Source organism: Vidua macroura, chromosome 9 (genome assembly GCF_024509145.1).
Source record: "Vidua macroura isolate BioBank_ID:100142 chromosome 9, ASM2450914v1, whole genome shotgun sequence".
Lineage (NCBI taxonomy): Eukaryota > Metazoa > Chordata > Aves > Passeriformes > Viduidae > Vidua > Vidua macroura.
The window spans coordinates 22,826,621-22,849,389 of NC_071579.1; the positions used below are offsets into that span (position 1 = coordinate 22,826,621).

General features: G+C 46.2%; 1 protein-coding gene across 3 annotated transcripts in view; it reads right to left on the bottom strand.

Annotated features, from left to right (window-relative positions):
- The window catches only part of ERI3 (ERI1 exoribonuclease family member 3), a 130,056-nt gene that overhangs the window by 79,400 nt on the left and 27,887 nt on the right, over positions 1-22,769 (bottom strand). For all 3 annotated transcript variants that reach the window (XM_053985603.1, XM_053985604.1, XM_053985602.1), the window contains exons 4-5: positions 20,939-20,998; positions 18,678-18,769 (exon numbers count right to left, since the gene is read on the bottom strand). In XM_053985603.1, coding sequence (XP_053841578.1) covers positions 18,678-18,769; positions 20,939-20,998 — 152 coding nt within the window. The remainder of the gene's footprint in view (positions 1-18,677; positions 18,770-20,938; positions 20,999-22,769) is intronic.

Genomic DNA, 22,769 nt, shown 5'->3' on the forward strand with positions numbered 1-22,769 from the left:
CCCCAGAAATCAGCTTTTGCAAACAGAGAGGGTGGGGAATCTCCCAACTTCCTCAGGCACATGGGGGTTGTAGGAGGAGATTGTAGGGGAGGAGGAAGAGCTAGAAGTGCCAGCCATCAGCTGCTCAAACATCTGAACACAGACCACCAGGGAGAAAGTCTTCTCTTGCTCTCCAAGGAGGAAAGAGTGACCAGACTAACCTTCAGACTCAAGACTGAAATACAGGAACAAGCTCTGGTGAGACGTGGATACAAGGTAAACACCCCAAGGTGCACCATCAGTATCCCAGGCAGTACCTGAGTGGTCAGCCCAGCTCCAAACCCTTTGGTGAACAGGGAAGCATCTCTCCAGATATTTCCCCAAGTAAGGACATGAAGGAGCAACACAGATAATGCACTTGCAGATAATGTGATACCAAGGATTGTGCAGTACCAGAGCAGTCTGGTCTTGGTGAGTCCTCCATTTCTATGCAAAGAAAAGGAAGGAAGCTGGGAAACATATCCAGAGGAATCTCCTGGGAAAATGTTGCCAACAGAACCAGCACACACTGGGACCCACCTGTGTACTCTCTTTGCCCTGCTTAGGCTAAGAAAGTAATAGACTTCCTATGCCAAAGTCAAATGCCTGGTCCTGAGCTGTACATGTGATGATTTAGGACTGATCACTTAAGTCATACAAACACATTTGAATAAGAATGTCCAGAGGAATCTCTTTGAAAGCAGGAAGGCTGTCAAAAGGAGCAGGGCCACAGTGATTTGCAGGGCAAGTAGTGCAAGTTGACAGCACAGTCCAATCCCTGGGCACAGCTCATCTGATGCCACTGTGCTGAAATAAAGCACCTGGAGTCACTCTTCACACTTGCACACTGCCACACAAACAGCAGCCTGGCCCATGCACTTTACAACCATTACGCAGATGTCCATGACGTCCCTCAGTCGAACAGACCCAACAAGCCCCAAGCAGCATGCTGAGAAAGCTCTTTCTCCAGGAAAGCTGCTTTTTGCTGGTGCCCAAATCAAGAAAGATCACAAAAAAGGGAACCATCTAAAACAAACAACTGGTCCACATATAGGCACTTGATAACCTCTTTCAGTCTGCTCACATTTAGCTAGAAAAGATGATAACAGAAGTTAGCAAAAGGTATGTTACACAAAATTAGTTTCTCCTCCAAACCCAAGAGGCTTTCATTAATACAGGTCTCAGCTTAGCTCCAGTTAGAAGAAAAATTATCCATTCACCTAACTTCTGGATAGGGCCCAGAAGAAGTGAGAGCAGCATTGTTCTTGTTAGCCACAGGAATTGACAGCAAACCACCCACTGCAACGAATGACATCTAAAGCACTGCCATCCCTGTGGGACCAAAAGGCCCAGCAAACTGGACAGTTTGGCTCTATTTTCACCCTGAGACTGATGGCAGTGTGCCCTGGGCGCTGGACAGTGGGTCTTTAATTGGAGAAAATAAATGCTCCAAATAAATATGTCAACTAAATAAATGACACATTTTTGCAAACAAGTAACAACCCCAGAAACTGCCTGTGAAACTGTGACCTCAGGACATTCCCCCTCCCCCTCCAAGCTTGTGCTCCCCTCATTTCTTGTCAGCAGCAAAGGGGCTTCAAGTTTTTCAAGCACCAGGAGACCAACACTCACGTTATAACCTGGGCGAGCTGTCAGCAGCACAGATCAAAACATAAGTCCATCCCTGTGCTGAAAGATGCAGACCTGGTGGCTCCAGGCCACTGGGGTCACAGCCACTGAGCAAGGATTAGCAAAAGATTGCTATATGGGTCTGGTGTAGTCTGAATATACAGCACTCCTGGCACAGGGAACCAGGGGCTTTTGCTGCACAGGACCAAGGTTTCCCCATAGCTACGGGGAGGAAAATACCCTTTCAAAATCCTTTCCCCAGCTCCAAGACTGTCACCTAGAGTGGTCCCCCCTACTCTTCAGCCTGGTGACCAGGCAGGAGTTTCTCCACCATCTTTTCCAGGCTGGACTGAATAAGGCACATCTGTGGCTGTCCTGGGGAACAGAAGTACCATGGGCTGTAAGGAAGTATGTCTCTTTATCAGAGCCACCATTCACTTGAGCATTCACTTATTTGAAAAATAAGCTTTTATGCTCAGTATGGCTTCTTCCTCTTGCCAGAGCCAAACTTGCTCACTGAGGGCAGCTTTGCTTTAGCAGAGAGCTCAGGATTTGGCCCTCCCTCAGGTAAGGGAGAAATTATGGCATATTTTGCTGCATTCAGCATCCCATGATCCTTCCAGTTTTTGAATGAGGTCTGACTTCCCAAACACTGAATTTCTCACTCCTTGGGAAGAAAGCTGGCTTTCAAAAACCACCCCATCAGCCAAACTGCATTCAATATAGAGAAACTTGAAAATGGCTGGGGATTTTCCAGCCTCCAATGCAGCTCTGGTGCTCTGTCCTCCCAGAAGCAGACATAGGAGTGCATAACTTCTGCCTACTCCCAAAATGCAGATCACCTTTGCTCAGAAGAGCAAGTGACATCAGGTAGCATACTCTCCTCCACCAGCTAAGCACATCTAAGTCGTTCTTAAGCCATGGTCAGCAGTGGCAACTCTGCACCATTTTCAGAGAGCTTTCACCACCCCAGGCTCGACTTCCATCCAGCTCTGCTTCACCATCCTGCAGGGTAAATGGAGCCTGGAGATGAACGGGATGCAAATAGGAGGTGAGGAGACATGGCTGCATTTCTGCTGTTGAAGCCAGCTCTCTCCAAGGCAGCAAGAAGCGCACAGCTCGGCGGTGATAAACGGCCTTGCTTTAGTTATCACTTTCCTTAAGTTAAGGAGAGCAGCCTAGTGATGGATGGGCTGGAATTCGGTTATCAGGGAAGGCTGTCAGCCAGAGTTGCCTATCTCCACACACATTTAGCAGGGCGTCATTATGCGATGGCATGGAGTTAAAATATGACCAAGGGTACTGAAAGAAAAAGAACAAGATTAAAAAAAAGAAAAAAAAAAGGCAAATTGAGCAACAATAAAGGAGCATGAGGCAAGAATGTTATCATACTAGTGACACCTTTTATCTCAGTCTGGTTAGCTAAAGCAGGGCACAAATTGGTCCTTCCTCCACTATTGTATCCTCTTGTACAAACAGAGGCAGATAAAATGTGTCACCAGTGCGATAGCATATCAATTTAACCCTAATTATCTAGAGGGTCAAATGAAGAAATAGGGGTTTCTCGTTTCAACAGGTCCCTCCATCTCTGCTCAGAGCCAACACATTAATATGGAAGGGGGAGGGGCAGCCATAATTGATTTCCGTCACTCAGGTGGTTCTGGCGTATAAAAAATTAATGCTTGATTCTCCCAACTAATCAGAGCCGGTTAACGTCCATCTGCTTCTGGGTTCAGGATGTCAGGAGACAAAGAAATTGGGCCACTTGCTACACACAGGGTATTGATATCGAGGCAGTTAAAAGAACAAGTTCCTCTATGGGAAGATAAAGGGACATTAAATCTTGGGGTTTATAGACCTGATCTTAACCTTCCAAAAAAATTAATTCCCTGGAGACCTTGCATTGTAAGAGATGCAGAACATTTTAATTGTGTCCTGGCCAACACTTGTGCATTGGGCTGCAAAGGAGAGCACTGGCAGGATCCTGCCCTGGAAATCCTTCACTGATGAAGGAAGCTGCTTGGATGCTGAAGCACACAACAGCACCATGGTGAAAGACAGGAGCAGTCAAACCACCTCAGCTGGGCCCCTTCATTCAAAGCAAGGCTGGTCAACACTCTGGACCACACAGATCAGAGGTGCTCCTCTGTTTTGTTGTAGAGTGGCATGTCTGCCCAGCCAAGAGGAAAGCTTAGGTGTCCTCTCCCAACAGCACAAGCTAGCAAGGGAATAACATCCTATGCTAAGGCACCTGAACTGATTTAGCAGAGAAAGAGCACTGTAACAGGCAAAGCTGCACCTGTCTGCACTTGACCTGCACTAACATGACATGGGGCCAAGCTAGGAATTCAAAGCAGTTTAGGTAGATCCACACCCTCCCAAAGAGGCAGCTGCAGACTGACGAAACCACGGTGCCAAACCAGGAGACCTCTGTCAGGGTGATGTCACAGCACCCACACACAGTAGAGTGGCCCATGCACAAAGAACAGCCCAAGCCACACCACAGCCTACAAAAACTGAAGCATGCTGACATACACCTCCACAAAAATCCCCAAACCCCAACTCCCTCATCCCAGTAATTCAGGTTAGACTGGGGCAACTTTCCTGTATATCCAAAAGCTTTGGCAGGGAGGTGTCTCCTCCTCAGTGCTGGAGTCTCTTTGCCACTAATGCAAACATGCTTCTGTCCAAAATGAAGTACAAACCCCGTGCCAGACCTCTGGCTCTCCACTCACAACTTCTCAGCCCCACAGGCCAGCCAAGAGGCCAGAGGAGCCCACCTGCTCTTGCTTTCCACCAGATAAGCCCTCACCAAGCACACACAGTGCCATCTCTCTCTACCCCCATCAGTGCCGGACAAACCACACCTGCATGGCTGTTCTTAAAATTCACAAAAAGTAGTTGTGGAAAGACAGTACATCTGGAGAGGGTCTGAAAAGCCCTGGGCTTTCACAGAAACCCTGAGACAGGTCCCATCTCCCTTCCTCTTTGCTTTCCTTCCACCCTCTCGGTTCTCTCAACCACCCCCAGACTTGTCACAGTGCAACAAGCCTATGAGCCACACATCAGCTTTAAATATCAGCATGCAAGAAGCAGGGACATGAGAGCAGGGAAGTGGGAACAGACAGAGCAAGCCTCCATCGCCTGTCAGGTAACACTAATGAATTTCAACACCAGCAGCCATTGCCTCAGACGGGCTGGTGAGAGGAGACAGAGTTACAGCGAGAAGCCTTTGCAGGAGCAGCCTGCCTTTTTTCAAAGCCCCCTCTGTTAATAAATGTCATTGTCGAGCAGGCTGCAGCAGTCCTCAAGCCAGGATGGCGTGGGCTGGGGGAGAGACAGGCAACTGACAGCACTCAGGATGCCTGGGCAGCACAGCCTTTTCTTCTACTGCTTCCCCAGACAAGAGCCAGGAAAAGGAAGAAGACGGGTCATTGCTATTGGCATAAAGCCGTCTTTCATTAAGGCCCCAGTACCCAAATAACAAACCTCCACAAGGAGCCACAAGTGCAACCCCAACACCCTCCAGTCCTGTTCACTGGGATGGATAGAGGCTCTACAGCAACCAGTCCTGGAATGGGCAGAGGGATGCAGAGACATCCAGACACACTGCCTGCACTCCTGACAGCAGCAAAGGGTTACAGAGCAGTCGGTCCCTTTGCTAACACAAATGCAGTCCCGAGGCAGCACAGGGAGAAGCATCCAGCACAGGGCACTGTATGGCAACCGCACCGATGCACAACATGAAGGTCAATGCAAGTCTTCTTTACAAATGTCAACCTGTCATCTCTGGATATTAATGAGGGCTGACCAGCAGCTAAAATGCATCCATGCTCCATTAGTAATAAGAGAGACACAGTGCAGGAGAAGAGCACACACCACGGCACATGGAGGCACCAGTGGGTCTGCAGGGCCTGAGGAGGTGTGGTGATGCACAACATAACTTAGGCCACTCCAGATGCCCAGGAAGGAAAGCAGTTGCCACACAAACCCCTTCACTGGAGTGTGCGTTATCTTTTCCCATCAACCTTTAATTGGATTAGTGTAATGAGCCCAAAAAACACAGGCTAAGCAGCAAGGCTAATACCTGGCACTTCCAGATCTTTTTTTTTTTCTGTGATGCCAATTCTGGACAGACCCGCATTTTCCCTCTAACAGACAAATTCCTGCCTAGGAAGCCTAAAAGGCAAACTGCAAGCCTTAACACTTGAGACTCATAGCAGCATTGGCTGAAATATCAGAACACCCATCATATGCTAACAGTGTGATCCCTAATCTCTAAATTTTTGCTGGGTACTAAGAAATTTGAGAGAACCTCAAGACCCTTGCTTTCCAGGCCACTAGCCGGTGAATGGAAAAGGGTGTTAGCCTTTTGCAGCCAGACAGCCAGAGCAATGTATACACTAGGGACATAATTCTGCCACAAAAAGCACATAGGGCAAGTGGCTTGTTGTGACTCGCTTGTCCTGCAAAGCACTGTGTGCCTTCCACTGCCATCAACCTTAATGAAACATGAAGGCATTTAACACCAAGCGAGATCTGGCCCTTTTATGGGTATCTGTCTGTGCATCAGCAAAATGCTGGCAGAGATGCTATCTCAACATTAAAAGCAAGGCTGTAACACAGCAGGTATTCAGCCTCCAACAGAAGATGTTCATCAACAATTGCACACACATGATGCTACAATAAATCTGTGTGCTACTTCTTAACAGCTTCTCTTAAAAAGATTCATAGCTCTATTTACTGGGCCTGATTCCGCTGCTAGGCATGTGGGAGTAAATCTAGAGTAACTCTACCTGGAGTTTGTAAACAGCCAGGGATAGTAGGATCAGAACTGAGCTTCTCGATTTTTAAATAAGTACTTAATTACCATGCAGGAAACCAGAGCTTGCTGGCTCCATGGTTCAGCTGAGATTAGAAATGCAGCAGGTGGAAGATTTGCACTACTCCAGATTCGTGGAGGGGTAGAGCAAATGCTCTCACCATCCCTTCCAGACATGGAGAACAACTAGGTGGACTTCCCTTTGACATCAGAAATGTATGACACTGCTCCCAAGAAAAGAGAAACTGCAAAGTCCCCAAGGCTGAGGTCACCTCCTCAGCCTTGGGAACCTGACCCTATGAAAACCCCTACAAACACATTTTTACACATAACCTTGGTGTGAGAGTCTGTCTGCTTACTAAACATGACATTATACTGCATCTTATTAAGAGAAGTATACAAAATTGCATACTGTGTTCTCAGTGAAAGTCATGCATCACGACCACAGGCTGCAGCAGGTGAACGTCCAATTTGTCATCAGGAAAAACTCTTCACTATGCAGGTAATAAAGCTCTGGAATAGATTGGTGGAAAAATCTCCTCCCCTGGAGACATTCAAACTCTTATGGAGAAGACCCAGAGCAACCCAATCTAAGTTTGAAGTTAGCTCTACTTTGAACAGGTGATTGGATTAGAAATCTCTATTTAAATTATTCTGTGAATCATGTTCCAGCAGATCCTGATTACACATAGCATGTGTCCTTTCTCTGACTAGAGGGTCTCTTAATAAGCTTTTCATACAGACACTAATGTAGTGTTTGTATGAACTGGTTCTCTGCATACAAGCTGCTTTAAGAGGGAGCATTCAGACTCCTGCTGCAGAATACTGCAATTATGCACTGAGTAAGGGAATATATCTGATGAAACGGATGTACCCACAACACATCGTGTCTAAGTCCCCTTAAAACCAAAACATGCACAAAAACTAAGCTAAAATTAAGTATGATTCTCCTCCCACTGTACAAATCCCATTGCAGAAGTACTTCTCCCCAGGAAACCTGAACATGCAAGACCTAGAGCCTGAACATGCAAGACCTAGAGCCAAGGTGCTTCTCTAAACTAAGAAGACATGTCCTGTGCCAGGCCTTCCTTAGATCTGCTCTCCAACAGGCAGGAGGAAACCTTGCCTCTTCCAAGCCTTGTCTGTCTGGACCATTTAGCGTATGAACTCTTCAGGAAAAGGGCTTCTCTGCTATGAGTCATAAACTGGTTAGTGCCTAATGGTAAAGCCTATAGACGCTTAACATAATACAATCATGTCACTTAAAGGCCATTAGTCTCCAGTCTAAACAGCACTTTTCCAGACCTGCCAACCCAGGAAGGCAGGATAAGGGACGTGGGTGGTCAGTCAGGTCACTGGACTTGCAGACACCTGACGTGAAATCCCAAGCAGAATAGAGTCTGGCCCGAAGGTATGGGGGAAAGCCATGGCAGCTCTAGCAATCAAAAATTTTGTCTTTTGTGCTTTTTTGAATCACTCGAATCAGCTGAAAACCTGTCTGCCAGGTCTGTCTCCACCTTCATCCATGGTTGTACCACTTGCAAGGGGAAGAGCCCTTCATCCACAGAGGGAGCCTCCAGCCTTCTGCATCACCTCTCTTTCCACTCACTGAAGTAGACCATTTATCTACAAGAAAAGATGCCATTCTGTTTTGTGACTCTGTTTGAACCCCTCTTCTTTCCTGGCATCATCTCTGTCTTCTTCTGGCACCACATCACCCAGTTCTACTCTCTCAACTGACTTCTGAGATTGCTTCTTCTTCCCATTCCTCACTAAAGGGAAGAGAGAAATCCTAATAGGAGCCAGTGGGATGGGGTAAACTGCTTTCCTCTGCCCTCTGATGATACACAACCCAAAACTGCACACACAGCAGCTTCATGGGCTCTCATGCTGTCAGCACTGGGGAGGCTGGCACAGGGGGTTACAGGGTCTGAGCACAGGTTTCTGTGCAAATTACACATGCACAGGGGAAAACGAGTTTGTGTCTTCCTTGTGGGGAAGAGACTGCTCCCACCTCCAAGCACAAGCTGCCATTAGTATTTGCTCCGCCGGAGAGAAGGAGCAGCGAATCCTCCAGAGCAAAGGACAAGCGCAGCAATTAGGATGCAGGGGCTGCGGGAGCTGTTTAACAGCACGACCCAGAGGTCAGTGCCGCCGACTCCCAGCCCTGCATTAATATTGTATGAGTCGGGGAGAGGGGCTGTTACGGCCACCCTCAGCGCCAGCCCTCCCCCATCCATCGCCACTCTGTATCCAGCTAGATACGCCAGCAACATTATTTACAGATGTGACAGTCAGGAAAATCACTTTAGTAACTAAGGGAATGGGAATGAAGCCTGCACAGTAGAGCAGGCGCCTGGGAGCAGGCTCCCATCCGCACCTTCTGCCTCCCCTTACAGCCCTGCCGAACGGCACGGCCTGTTCTCAAACTGCTGCATGACATACCACCAGGAACAAGGAGGGAAGGGGAGGGGAGGCTGTGAGCTCCCTCTCAGAGCTTGCCCAGGGGTTTGATTATCAATGCTGCTGAAGGACACTTCAGCCAGCAGCTGCCTTCCAGTTTCCTATCAGTACCTCTGTTAGACCCGCCCTTTGGAAGGAGCTTTTTATCAATATAATGAGAGGCTTTAGAGGGAGCTTCCCTCAGATTCTGTGCAGACTTGCAGAAGGGTCCCCACTCCAACACAGCCACAGGGGCTCATACCTGCAGAAACTCCCCCAGATGCTCTATTTGGTACCAGCCACCTTCCTCACAATGTGACCTGTTCACTCCTTATTCCCTGAAGGATTGTCTTCACCTGCAGCTTCAGTCACACTGAACGGCACCATCTCTACTGTATCCTGGAACATCCTCATTCTTCTGCCCACTTTTTTGCTGGACATGCCAGGTAATTGCACATTTGCTGTGATGTTCTGCACAAATACACACCTATCTCAGATTCATCAAGACTGAAGACTCCTGAGGACAAGGACATGGGCCATTCTCCAACTGTACCAGCAGCCCATGAATTCCTAGGGCCATGTTGCTAATAAACATTACTGCCCAGGGCAACACATGAGAGCTACAAGATGGAAAACACAGCTTGGATGTGTTACTGCCCATGATACCTCTCCAGAATTTTTTTCATTGCTCTGTGTCTGGTTGCTGAATCAAGGGAAGGCAGAAGCCCTGTCTTACCATTAGCAGCTTTTCTAAACTCACTGTGCAATTAATGGGCTTAATTACTGATGGCAAAGGCAGGGAAGGGAGGAAAGAAAGAGCCAACGAGGAAGGAATGATGTGGGGGTGGCAGGCGCCAAAGGTCTCCGAAGATCTTCCTTCAGCCTAGAGCACAGAAAGAGCCCCTAGCCGCTCTGCTGCTCCCACGGCCCTGCTCTAATGCTCCCTGACATGCCTCTGAAGACAGCGAGCTGTTTGCAGTCACCACCGTGATTTGTTAGTAATTATTTTCACGGTGTCACATTGCTGTCACTCTCTTAACAAAGAGACAGGCAGCCTGAGGCTGCCTGCAAGAAAGAACCAACAGAGAAAAGCAATTGTCAGGCACCCAGGGATCCTCTTTGCTTCCTGGGTTTCACAACCAGAGTCCTTACTAGCTTCTGAAGCAACTTCTGAGCAGAAGTGGCAAGTCAGAACCATCTCCCATCCTGGTCACAGGAAGAGGAATTAATTACTTAGACCCTTCTCAATTTCACCATACCTGTAAATCCAGTGCAAGACCCAGGTGCTCAGAGCCCCTTAAGCCAGCAATTTGCTTCAGGCCTGCAGCAGATGCAAAACAACTTTGGCAATTGATGACTTTTAGTGCTCTCCTTGCAAGTCTCAATTTCTTTTTATGTGGTCTTGCCATTAGAACGTGCTTCCTAAACACAGCAATCCTGATGACAAACCCCTGCCTAAGTCTATCATCCTCACACATTAACCCTCCAGACTGTTCACATGTGCTCTTCCTACACCACTCATTAATTCCAACACACTGCTGTGCTTTCACTTGGCATTTCACAATGCCAGGAGACCTCAGAAGCTTCCTCACATCTGAAATACACAGTCTAATGACTTGCTGCCTCTGTTTTCTCATACACAGCACAGTGACTTGACAAAGAACTTCCCTGCTTGAATCACCTTCAGTCCATCCGTCCATCCATCCATTCATCCATCCATCCATCCATCCATCCATCCATCCATCCATCCATCCATCCATCCATCCATCCATCCATCCATCCTTTGCCTGACCTGTCAGTCAGTCCAAGGTAATCACTCCTTTCCCAGTAAACATGGTGCTTGCTTGGGCTCCCAAGGAATGGAGGCTACTTTGGCACCTGAAGTGTCACACGAAATAAGGATATAGAGATGGAAGACTGAGACACCTGTCCAGACAACCTTTAAAGCAATCTTGAGCTTTGTGCAGAAATCAAGTGAACTTCCTCCACAGCAATTCCAAGTCTGAACTACTCCCAGCGTAAGTGTTCTTCCTGTGCCTGCTTACTGATGGTGCACAAGGGTCAGTCTCTGCAGCCGTGGGGAAACCTGGGTACTAATTCACCCTCTTAGCATAGGGAGAGTTTGGAAATATTAAGCCTCACAGTCTAAGGAAAACCTTCCTGCAATTAACTGCATGGAAGAGCTCTGACTCAGAGGGCAGCTCCTTTTCAGGGGTCCTTTTAATAACCAAGAAATGGCATATACATGCTGTGAAGAATTAGGATCACCATTGGGAAGCTAAATGGTCCATAAAATGTAAAAGTTCTCTTCAGAGCTGGGAGCATTGTGAGCTGGAGGAGAGGTCTTGGCAAGCTCCCACCAGCCTACACCATCCACCCAGTTTGCAGGGACAGACATGACTCCAGGCAGGGATGAGGAACTGAACTCAGCCGGTGCCCAGGCACCTTGGGCATGCTGGCCAACAGTCAACACTGAGACCTGGTTCAACATTCACATGGAAAAAAGGAAGCAAGGAAATTAGAGCTGACCAAGACACACCTACAGATGAAAAACAAAGGGTGTCCCAGGGTGTAGGTGGCAGGCAGAGAGAAGGAGAAATTCTTGCTCCAAGAGAGGAAAAGCTAGGTAGAACCTTGGCAGGATGAAGTCCTGGGCAGTATGAGCTTCCCAGACACAACCCTGACAGGACATCGCCCTGCTTCCTCTGTCTTCTTCCCACAGACTTCTCTATTCTGCTTTCTTCTACTACCACCTCCATATGCCTCACATCATTACTAACACCTGGTCCACATCAATGTCTGACATCAATGTGACACTGCCTTTGGGGTGCCAGGCTGCCGATGGCAGCACCTGGGCCAAACACGGAAAAAGATGATTCCCACATGAAATAGATTCAGCTCAAAAAGTTGGTCTGCAGCTCCACTGTCCTCCCAAGTCCTGCACAGACCCCATCATCCACTCCTGAGGATAGAGAGTGTCACTGGACAAGGCACATGAGAATATGCTGGAGGAAAAATACCAGGGATGACCTCAAGATGGCCCAGTAGGTCTTTGCCAGCCAGGAGCTTCAAGAGGAAAGGGACTGAACCCATCCAGGAAAATGGCTCCCAACAGGAAACAAACATTCCAACAAAATAAAACATTTTCAAGAAAGCTATAGATTCACACAGTAGAGCAAGTGAAAGAGGAAGGATGCTGCTCCCAGGCTGGTAGTATTCTTCAAGCAGAGCTCTCTAGGCAAAGAAGCCATAAGCACATCCCTCCCAGCCAAGCCACTGAGAGGGCAGCACTGGTGCCAACACACAACTGCTTTGCTTCAGCTGCAAAGTAAGAAGAGCTGGGATCCAAAGGAAGCTGACATTTCAGACCCAGAAGGAAACCCTATGGCTGTCTAACACTAGAAAAATTAAGCTATTTTAAGAGGAAATGAACACTTTGTGGAGCTAATCCTGTTTTTCACACATGCCACCAACAACAAAATTCAGGTGGCAAACAGCCCTCCAGTGATTGTCCTCTGCAGTCCCAAGCCAACCAGCTTATCAACTCCCCAAGGCACAGAATCACCATAATCCTGAACTGCTATTAGAGGGCTCTCATACAGACAGAGGCTAGGTACCCATTTACCAAGTACCCATTATAGATCCATTGATTTTGAAACCATTTTGCCTGAATTCACTAAAACCCTGGACACAGAATTCACCCTAGTGATTCCTGGTGCAGAGGGAATTACGGTTCCCTACTCCATGAGTAGATGACATTGAGACCATTGATTTACATCCAGTTCTGTGTGACTGTTTTCAAACAGCTTGAGTTAAGTTACCCAGGGGTAAAAATTCTACCCACTTATTACTCCATCCCAAAGGTTCAGTGCTGGAAATAAAGTACATGATGCAATGCCTGTCTCACTCTCCCCTACACTGCAAATTTATTTGTAAGTTTCTCCAGCGTCTTTCATGCTGCTTCCAACTTCTTTAGTCTTAATTCCCAGGTAGAAGAGTCCTGCTCACCAGAGTCCACTGGGCACCACAGCTCAGTAAATCTGTAGCCACTACGGCCCTGACTCTGGCAAATGTCTTTGCTATGATGTGCCAGATAAGGAACAGACCTGAATGTGACAGTCCATTGCATGATGATCCCTATGCAAAGATTTAATATCCAAAACTTAACCCAAAGACATTCCCAGACATCTAGGACAATGTAACTTGCAGAAGCAAGTTACCAATTATTTCAAATAAAGACAAGAACAGGAGTCAGCCAGGGTAACTGGCACATAAGGATAACAAAAGTCAAGTCTGGTATATTAATTTTAAATAAGAGTGTACAGAGAGGGAATCTTAAAATCCAAATTTTTTTTGCATAAGTGATATCATTTTCTTTAAAAACAAAAAGCTGGACTGCAGGGTCACAGAAGTGAATGGGGTCAGTGCTATTCCCTGTAAGTGCTCACAAGGCTCCCTTGCTTAGCTCTGGCAAAGCACTTTAGGATGTAATTACATGAACAACTCCATCAGCAAAGCTGACTCAAAAGGTTCCTGACCCTGGATATTCAGTCTCATCCCTTCACTGTAGTTCACACCACAGTCTTTGTTCAGCCAATGTGAAGAGATGCAGCGTAGGCTTGTTCAGCAAAATGATCCCCAAAACTAAAAAACTAAAAAAAACACCACCAAGCTAATCTAAAGATCTTAGTTGGAAAGTAATTGTTTTATCAGCTTTAAATGCAGATGACTACATTATCTTTCAGTTACCAGATCTTTCTTGTTACTCTCAACTCTGAACATACCTCTTGCCCTGCTGCCACACAGCCAGCCCACCCCACACCTTCTCCTGCCTTTCCTCATGACTACCCAAGCATTCCCACTCACTCCAGTCAGTGGCCATCTGCAATTTCTCTTTGAGATAGAGGCTACCGGCCCCCTCCTGGTCCTGTGATAAAGAACAGCATATACAGAGGACACTAACACCAACAATTCTTTTCTATTCATGACCTAATTCTGATCTCAAAAACATCCAGGACAGAAGCCTGGAAAGAGCAACCCATTGACACATTTGGAGCTGGTTGGAGAAGACAAGCATCCTCCCAGTCTGTGTAACTTGCAAGAAAGAATTAAAACAGTAAGACAAAATTAAGCAATGGTATAATTTACTGCTCAGAATTTACTAATATCCAACCTAGGAAGAGCACCAAGGGCTATAAACATTTCAAGACACTTCACTATGTTTTATCACTATATTAGAGAGTACTTGCCTTTTAACACTTATTTAAGAAAATAAAAAACTTCTGAGCAGTAGTTTCCTGTGGAGACATAAATTAGCATGCTCTGATCAGCCACAGTAAGTGCAGTTAAAGCACCTTCATGTCAGAGTTATATAGACCAAAGCCTACATGTACTTTTGGCTATGCTCAGTACATTTACAGAATAATCCAAATCTGGAAGGAGAAGGATTAACTGATGCTTCTGACATTATGGTGCAGATTTGGGACATCTGAGATTTGGGACATAAGACTTCAGCTCTGCCTCTGTCTGCCTGCACAACCACAGGCATTTCACTTAACCTCACTGTATTTCAACTCTGTATCTATGAACACATGGTAAAAATGCCTCTTTCATTGCCAAGATTAATTCACATTGTGTTTAAGAGCCCACAAACTGGTTCCACACACAGGGGAAAGCAATTTGACATTTCAGCAGAGATAAACTACACTAAAGAGCTTATATTACAAGGGCTCAACTCTGGCAGATACTAAGTACCCTCTTTTCCACTAAACCCGTCTCCTGCAGTCAGCAGCTCCCTCAGCCCCTTCAGAGGCACGTTACCCTCGCCACCCAATGCCACATCAATGCTATTTGCTTAATGACTAGTGTCAGTTCCAACCTAGGTGCAGAATGAGGTCCAAGCACTAAAGCAGACGACATCAGGTATCTAAATCCATCCCTGGAGCTGTTAAACTTGGACTATAGCTCCTTGCAACAGGCTAAAGGAATCCTCCCACTGAGCATGCAGAGGCCTGAGGACCGTGTGTATAACGAGGCTGTATCCCCACTCGTATTTTAGCTTGGCAGGTCTGGTGCTCCTTTCATCTTTTGCTTCAGGTAGCTCTCTTTAATTAATAACATTTCTGAGTCGACACAGGGAACTTTCCACCCAGAATGAATGGCCCTCTCTCATTAGAACCATGACTTGTCATGATGTATTCAAGAGCAGAAGTGTGATTCATTCCCTTGTCTGGGAATGAGGGTGTTGCTGGGGGGTGGGGGGGAGAAGAGTCTCTGTAATGAGTGACTGATATTTGCTGAAGTTGATATGCGACTCTGTCGGCTTGAACTGCCTTGTCAGGACAAGCCTTCAAGAAAGGTGATGTTCCTACTCAAGAGGTTTTCCTCATTAAAGAAATTGCATCTTAACAAGAGGGAAGGGGAGGGCTGGCAGGAGAGCTGCTGTCTCCCCAACTCCAGCCTGATTCACACACACCAAGAACTGAAAGCAGGTTGATCCAAGCACAGCCAGCAGAGGATCAGCGCTCCATTTAGGAGCCCTCTCACACAATGGACTCTCTCCAGCAGCAACCAAATCCCTCCAACAGGTGCACCTTCTGATGGTGCACCAGACCCATGACAAAGCCTTTGGTAGAAGAGCTTCCTGTTCTGGGCGCCCAGCTCCTTGTGACTAGTGCTCCCTGTTGTCTGAGGGAAGACAGACAAACAGCTCTGTGGTCTGCCAAGAAAGCTCCAGTGTTCCAGAGCAATCAAGTCTGTAGCCACACAGTGCCTCATTTCCTGAAGATCCCTGAGCCAAGCAGAAGCTTTACGGATCCTTTAACAGCTGAGTTTACATCTTGAATCCTGCAGACTCAGCAGTGCCAGTCACCATCAGCAGAGAGCAGCACCCTGACAATCACCATTTCTCTGGTGTTTTTTTTTTTTGAGCTAGGAATGCTGCACACATTGCAACTCCTGGCTTAGGCAGGGCTATTTCCCCACCTTATCCCTATATCCAACACTGACAGGCTTGAAGATTCCTCCTCCTTGTTACAGCCACTTCCTCACATCCAGCTTGCTCATCCCACTGTGCCTCCCTGGCACCTACCAGTGGTATCTACTAGAAGCCCTCACAGTAGACAGACCACTTCAGAAGACACCATATCTCAGCTCTAGAACAGCACATGTAGACAGAAGCCAAACTAAATGCCCAGGTCACTGCTGGAGAAGTCAGGAACAAAGGTGCATGGTTTACCAGCCAAGCTAAGGACAATGGAAGACAAGAACTCCAAACCACTCAAGATCTGGGTAAGAGGACTGCAGCTATGCAAGCAGCTGTCATTACTAAGGAAGCCGAGAAAAGAAAGAGCAGAGTTAGGAATAAACTTGTCACAAGTCGTGGCTCCTTAAGCCAGGAAGCGCTGCACTCACCTCAGTGTCCTCAATTCCTCTGGAACCCACCCAGGTTTCTACCATGCAATGCTCCAACAACACTCCTCCAAATGTGGACAAACAGCACCACCTCCCTTCCTAGTGCCTTTTGTACCAGTGTGTGGTCTCAACGTGGTAGCAAAGGGCATCAGATACACCACAGGTCTTGTAGAGAAGCATGGAGTGAATCCCTGGAATACCTCATGGATGTTCCATGTCTCTGAGGCTCTGTCTCCCTGTCTGAGCAGCCTTGTTTCAGCTCTCTGCTTTCTCTCTTTAAAAAGAGATGCTCAGTTCTGCTTTGCTAAACCCTATTTGGCAATGTGTCTAAACACACGCAAACTTAATTAGTTCAGGAGGGAGACTCGGCATTTGTGGTGACGGATAAAAGTAATGGGAAATGAGACAAGTCAGAGCTGGCAGGGAGTCCTCACTCGAGCCTCATCCACTGGCATGGTGCTAATCAGATGTGATGCTGCACGCTGCAGCACCCAATCGGCGATGGAGCAGCGTGATGTGCTGTTACTCACCAGGCGGCTGCAGCCAGACTCCTGCTACCCATGTGCTTGGAAACACACAATGTATTTTCTGCTTTGCCCTGAAGATGCTTCAGGATTGAATTCTGGAGTTAATGGTTTAAAAAAAAAAAATTTAAAAGGAAGAGGGAGAAATGAACTACTCTCAACAACCTCATGGTCAGGAGTGGAGTCTTCTTTTCCAGCTGACTAGTGAGGGACAATCCATGCGACAGACCACTGCAAACGGTGAATAGTGAGTGTATCTCCACTTCAGAACAGCATGTCCCTCTGAGCCAGCTCACCTCACAACCCCTGTGGCTCACCACAAATGGGGCTCATCTTTACCTCTATTTGCCTGCTGTAGAGCTCTGAAGGAAAAAAAAAAAAAAAAGCCACCCAACACATCCAGGTTGCTCTTTCCATATGAACACCAAGTTAGGATGTCATTACCTGGGAATCTTGTCAGCCCACTGTGAAAGCAATGGAAAGATGGGTTTGGAGCAAAGATAACTGTTGCTCACAACCCTCAACAAAGTGGTAAATTGGATTCTCACAACAGCAATACAGGAGTGAAGAACAGAGAAAATAGAACACATGAGAAACAGAAGTTTAGCACAGCAACTGGTCTCTAACAGAAGCTTAAACATTATATATAATGAAAAATAACTCACTCCTAATTTAAGCAACTAACACAGGAACTTGCAATATATATGAGCCTTGGACACAGCCTGAGCAAAGACTGAGATCCTGACTCAAAAATTCAAATACCACCCCTCTGTTTCTGTCTGGAGCCAATTTCTCATCACCACTAGTGCTTGTGCTGAGCTTTGGACCCCATATTTCATGTTTCACTAATTACACAAAGAAAAGGCAAGGAGCTGCCACTCTGCAAAGACTACTTGTCAGGGAAGAACTGGTGCTGATTGCTCCTAGACTATGTGTAGTTATTTAGGCTTCCAGCTTGGGGAAACCAATGTCACAGTGAAAACCAAGTAACACTACTAACGAGTTGTGGCTGTCAGTTTAGGATGGGATGTGTCAAGCCCATGCTTTACTGGTGTGATAACAACAGGAGTCTTTATCCAGCACCACAGGGAAATGAAAAGCTGAAGCAAGATTATACAAATCCAAGGGAATTCAGCTCTATAAGACACTGATCTACAAACATTTTGGAGATTGAACTAATTTAATTTTTGGACATTTAGTTCCATTCTTACAGTAACATTTCTAGGTTGTGGCCTAGCTATTTTTCTAACAAAACATGCACATACACTAACATTTGCAGATCCCAGTGCAGGACCCCACCTGGTACTTGCCAGATATTCACCCAGCTGATGAAGATGACCTTAACGATAAGAACACCACTGGAGCATGCCAGACCTGGCTTGTATTCTGCTTGTATTCTGTTCCAAAGACTACTCTGTGATTCACATTGAATTACCGTGCCAAGATGACAGCAAAACTCTTAAATGCAGGAAGTCAGGTATGGATCATCACTTGATCATCCACGTATGCACTCAGAAATATCCAGCCCTTTGGAAAGTATATTGGGTAAAAGGCAAAACATCACAAAGCTCCAGTTTATACTTTTCTTGGGGTCCTGGAAGGCTTCACTCACTATAGGGAATATCCTAGGCAGTGATCTTGCACCATGCCCAGCACCTACCTGTCTTCTGAAACATCTCTCCTCTCCCAATTATGCATGGCAAACAACAATTTCACTAAGAAACAATGACTAGGGACAGTTGGAGGCTTGCAAGGACAAAGACATATGCACTACAAGCAAGCATGGAGCAATAAAGCCCAGGAAAATCTCCCTCCCCTCCCATACTCACATCACTTTCAAATCCCAGTCTCCACAGGTCACAAAAATCGACTTGACGCTGGGATCTAAGAGGCCTTCCTTTGCCATCCACTCGTCAACCCTCTGAAAGGAAGGCAAGAAAAGGGGATGAGTTTTGCAGAGACAGGCCGAGCCACAAGAGTTAAACTCAGATAAGCTGCTTGCAATCAAGAGAGAAGAAAATTGTGATCTTATCCAACCTCTCTCTCTCTCTTCTCTCTTTGCTTGCCATCTCAACAACAGCACGTTTGGACCTTTGAAGATTTCTGATAGGAGACATCAGGCAACCAGAGGAGAGATGATCTTATCAGACACCGCAGCAGCTCTGCTTGTGGAGGGATGAAAGTTGTGCAGTGTTAATGGGACTATACAACTGTGCTGCTACCTGGCATTTCTCCTCTCCCTGTACCAAAGAGGCTCATAGGAAACACAACTTTTGTCCCCTCCAGTGAGGAGAAAAGACAGGTATATTGAGATGGCATTCTTCCCCTACAGCATTTCTCACACACACTAATTCATACAGAACCAGGGGGATATGGGAAGGGGAAAAAAATGGAAGGGCTGGGCACACACACGCACTATGTGGCAGAAACAAGCAAAGCCAGGTGTCCCCTTCCTCTCCAGGCTGGATCCTTCCTTCCTTCTTACAGTTCTGAAGAAGTGCTTGTTCAGAGTAGTGTGCATTTAAAGTGGATCCACTATTCCTGATCAACTTCCCACAGATGTTCTGGGTCCTGGGCCATGTTAACCTGGAGGATGCAATCCACCTCAGGGATTAAGAAACTAACCTAGACTAGAAGCCCTGCATAGACACTTATTCCAGCTAAAACTAGCAAATGGCATGCCCAAAAGCTTGCAGTGGCAGGCAATCAACTGTTATTAAGCAACTTCACTAGCAGCATTTTCCCAGAAATCCCTCCTCTTTTCCCTTGCTTGACACCTTTGACTCCTGAGTAAACCAGCATGCCTCAGAAGCTGCCTGACCTGAATCTCATTTTAACCTAGAAACATGCTGCTGTATGAACACCTTTTCTGTCCAAAAAAAAAAAAAAAAAAATCTACATAAGTGTTTCCACACTCTAAGAAGGTTCCATAGAAACAGAATGAGTAATTTTCTGGAATACTCCAGTGGTGATCTACATTCACCCAGGAAAAGAGGGCTCTCCCTCCTGGGGAGAACAGGTACATGCATCCATATGTTTATGGACAAGCAAGACTGCTATATGCTCCCTGGATAGCTGGGGGTTTGCATGGATGTGAGACACCACCTCTGCAGAGCACCATCTTCACCCTCATGTCACTGACACAGCTTTTCCTGCCAGGGGTCGATGCTTCTTCCTGTGACTGATTGTACAACTTCCCTCTGAGTAAAACTCCCCAGAAAAGCAGCATCCAGCATCTCAGCCACACTCCCTTTGGCTGACAGGACCTCCCAGTCAGTCTCACATGAACCTGCCTGGAGTTGGGGATAGCAGTGGTAAGCTTTCTAAACTCCCTGATGTGAGTGCCCGTCAAGTGCTGTCTCCATGGAGGATTTTAACACCTTTAATTTGATTTCCTCAGATAAACAATTGTTGCAATTTTTCTGATTAGGAACAATTAGGCAACACAGCCATGGAAATCCTGACAGAGACGACGCATCAAACACCAACCAGCAGCCCAAGCAGGCTCTGCTTGAGGAGGTTTCCTTCACTATCTGACTACCAATGAAAGCTATTGATGGAGAAATACTTCCAAGCTAATTAAGCCTTAAATGCTCTAGGAATTCCACATTAAACAGAAGGTATTATTAGGGCTGTACTGCATTCACACATCCTTTAGATTAGATTTCAGAGGCATTTTCTTTCTATAGCATATTATTTAGCATTTAAATAGGTAGAAAAAATAATTTAATAAATGCTATGGGAGGGGAAAAGAAATGAAAGCAGAATCTCCAGGAGCAGTGGTCTTGAGCAATGTCTTGATGCTTTAAAACTGGCTCAAGAAAGAATCGCCTCTTCTCCTATCTACTGGCAGGAGTTTGGATATCTTGTCAGCACCCTTGACATGAACAGCTGGAGATGACAGATCAATGGTTCAATAATCTCAGCAGTGTGTCACCAGTGTGACAGCAAATGTTATTCTAATGAAGCTGTAATCATAGTCAAATTACGCGGTTCGATTCTCAGCAAGGGGAGGGTGCAGGGAAAGAGATGAAGAGGGGACTACAAGACCAGAGGTCAGAGTTTGAGAACTAAAGGTTACTCTGCTTACCTCAAGCACTTGCTGGAGGCTCGGCTGCCCATCCACCATGCCTTGAATAATCCCAGTCAGCTGAAACAGAGACAAATGGAAAGCAGTCACCAGAGCAGCACTCAAAAGATCATTAGAGAGGTCTACTCTCCTGTCCATCTTTCTGCAACCAAAGCATGCTCCTGTGACCCATATGGGTGTTGATGAGGAACCAGCCACAGCAAAGTGACCCTGGTAGCTCCCCAGCCACAGGCAAGGGCACAGCTTCATCTCAAACACAGAAATGTAGCAGGGCTCCTACCCACACCACAAAACTGCAAATTCTCAGCATGGAAGGGTCCACTTGGGGAGCAGTGTCATGCACCAGCATGATGCCCTTTTTCAACATGCCTTTCAGCAATTTTGGTATTGCCTCGATGTACACAGGCAGCAGTAACTACCAAGGTCTCTGAACATTCCTCTGCTATCACAGTGACACCAAAATTTCAGTGTTAGATGAACCAAACACAGAAGTATTAGTAAGTGAGACCTGGAGTGGACCCAGTCATCCTCCCCTGAGCTGGGCAGACAGCAAGTGCATGTTCCCATAGTCCATCACAGCATTCCTCGGCAGTTCAAAATTGTATTTAAAATAATGGAATGAAATCTGAAGAAAAGCACTTTCTTCCAGAGCCCTGTCTAGTCTGTTTTCCAGTAGGTTCCTTAAAAGAGATCCTGCCAATAGATACTCCTACTGACTGCTCCTAGACTGCTCAGCTGTTCAAAGCTAAACACATGCATTAAAAGATGCAGTCTCATGGGCCTCTGCCTGTGTCTGCCCAGGAGAGCTTGAGGCACATGGAAAACAGATAATTTTTCTGTCTGCCTTCCAAGTGACAAAACTGTCTTTTAACATATTGAATATCGTAGTTCAGTAGCTTGCCATCAATGCACCCAAGTAATTAAAAAAATCATTATTAAAACAACTGCACACTATGGGATTTCACTTCATATGGCACTTTCCTGAAGCTACACGTCTCACACGTTTTCATAAAATAAAGGTCAAGCACAACCTAGAAGCATCCATGCCTCTGGAAGCCATAGCACCCAGTTGAGAGATACTGATGGCCCCACCATCACCCAGGAGTAACTCTTCCACACAGACCAGCTCAACCCCTACTCGTACAACATAAGTCCTCTCACAAACCAGAGGGCTCTGCTTTATTAAGTATGTGGCAACTGAAGGAAGCTAAATGGTTTCTATCTCTCAGTTTCTTTGGCTGCTTGGCTTACAGCACTGAACTTGGAGGATAGAAAAAGAAATTACATTTAACTCCAATTAAACTGTAATTACATTTAATGAATACCAAATACCTGACTCACTGAATAAACTGTAAGTGGAAAAACTATTTTCTCATAGTGACTCCCATGAAATGGCAATACATACCTTTTAGGGAAAGTATTTTAATTTTAAGAATGTAGAGCTCCTCTAGGTGTGTTTCTCAACTTCATCAAGCCATTATGAAGTGGAATTTTAGGAAAGTGGAGGGACACAGACACTCTCTTATATTTCAGAAACTGTTTTTATATTAATCTCTATTTTAATTGGGTTAACAGCTGCTACCTACAGACTTCCATACTCTGAGAAGCAAATAGATTTGAGGAACTAACGCATGGCTCTTTAGAGCAGTTTTTAAAGCTCACTGACATGGTTTTTGCTTTTCTTGCCATCTTTCTCTCCATGTATTCTTCTGGCACAGGTGGACAGCTCACCTATTGCTTTCTGCCTTTCAGGCAGCAGCTCAACCCAAATTTTTGGAAGTGACTGAAAGGTGTGTTCGGAAAGGAACACAAAATCATAGAATAGTTTGTT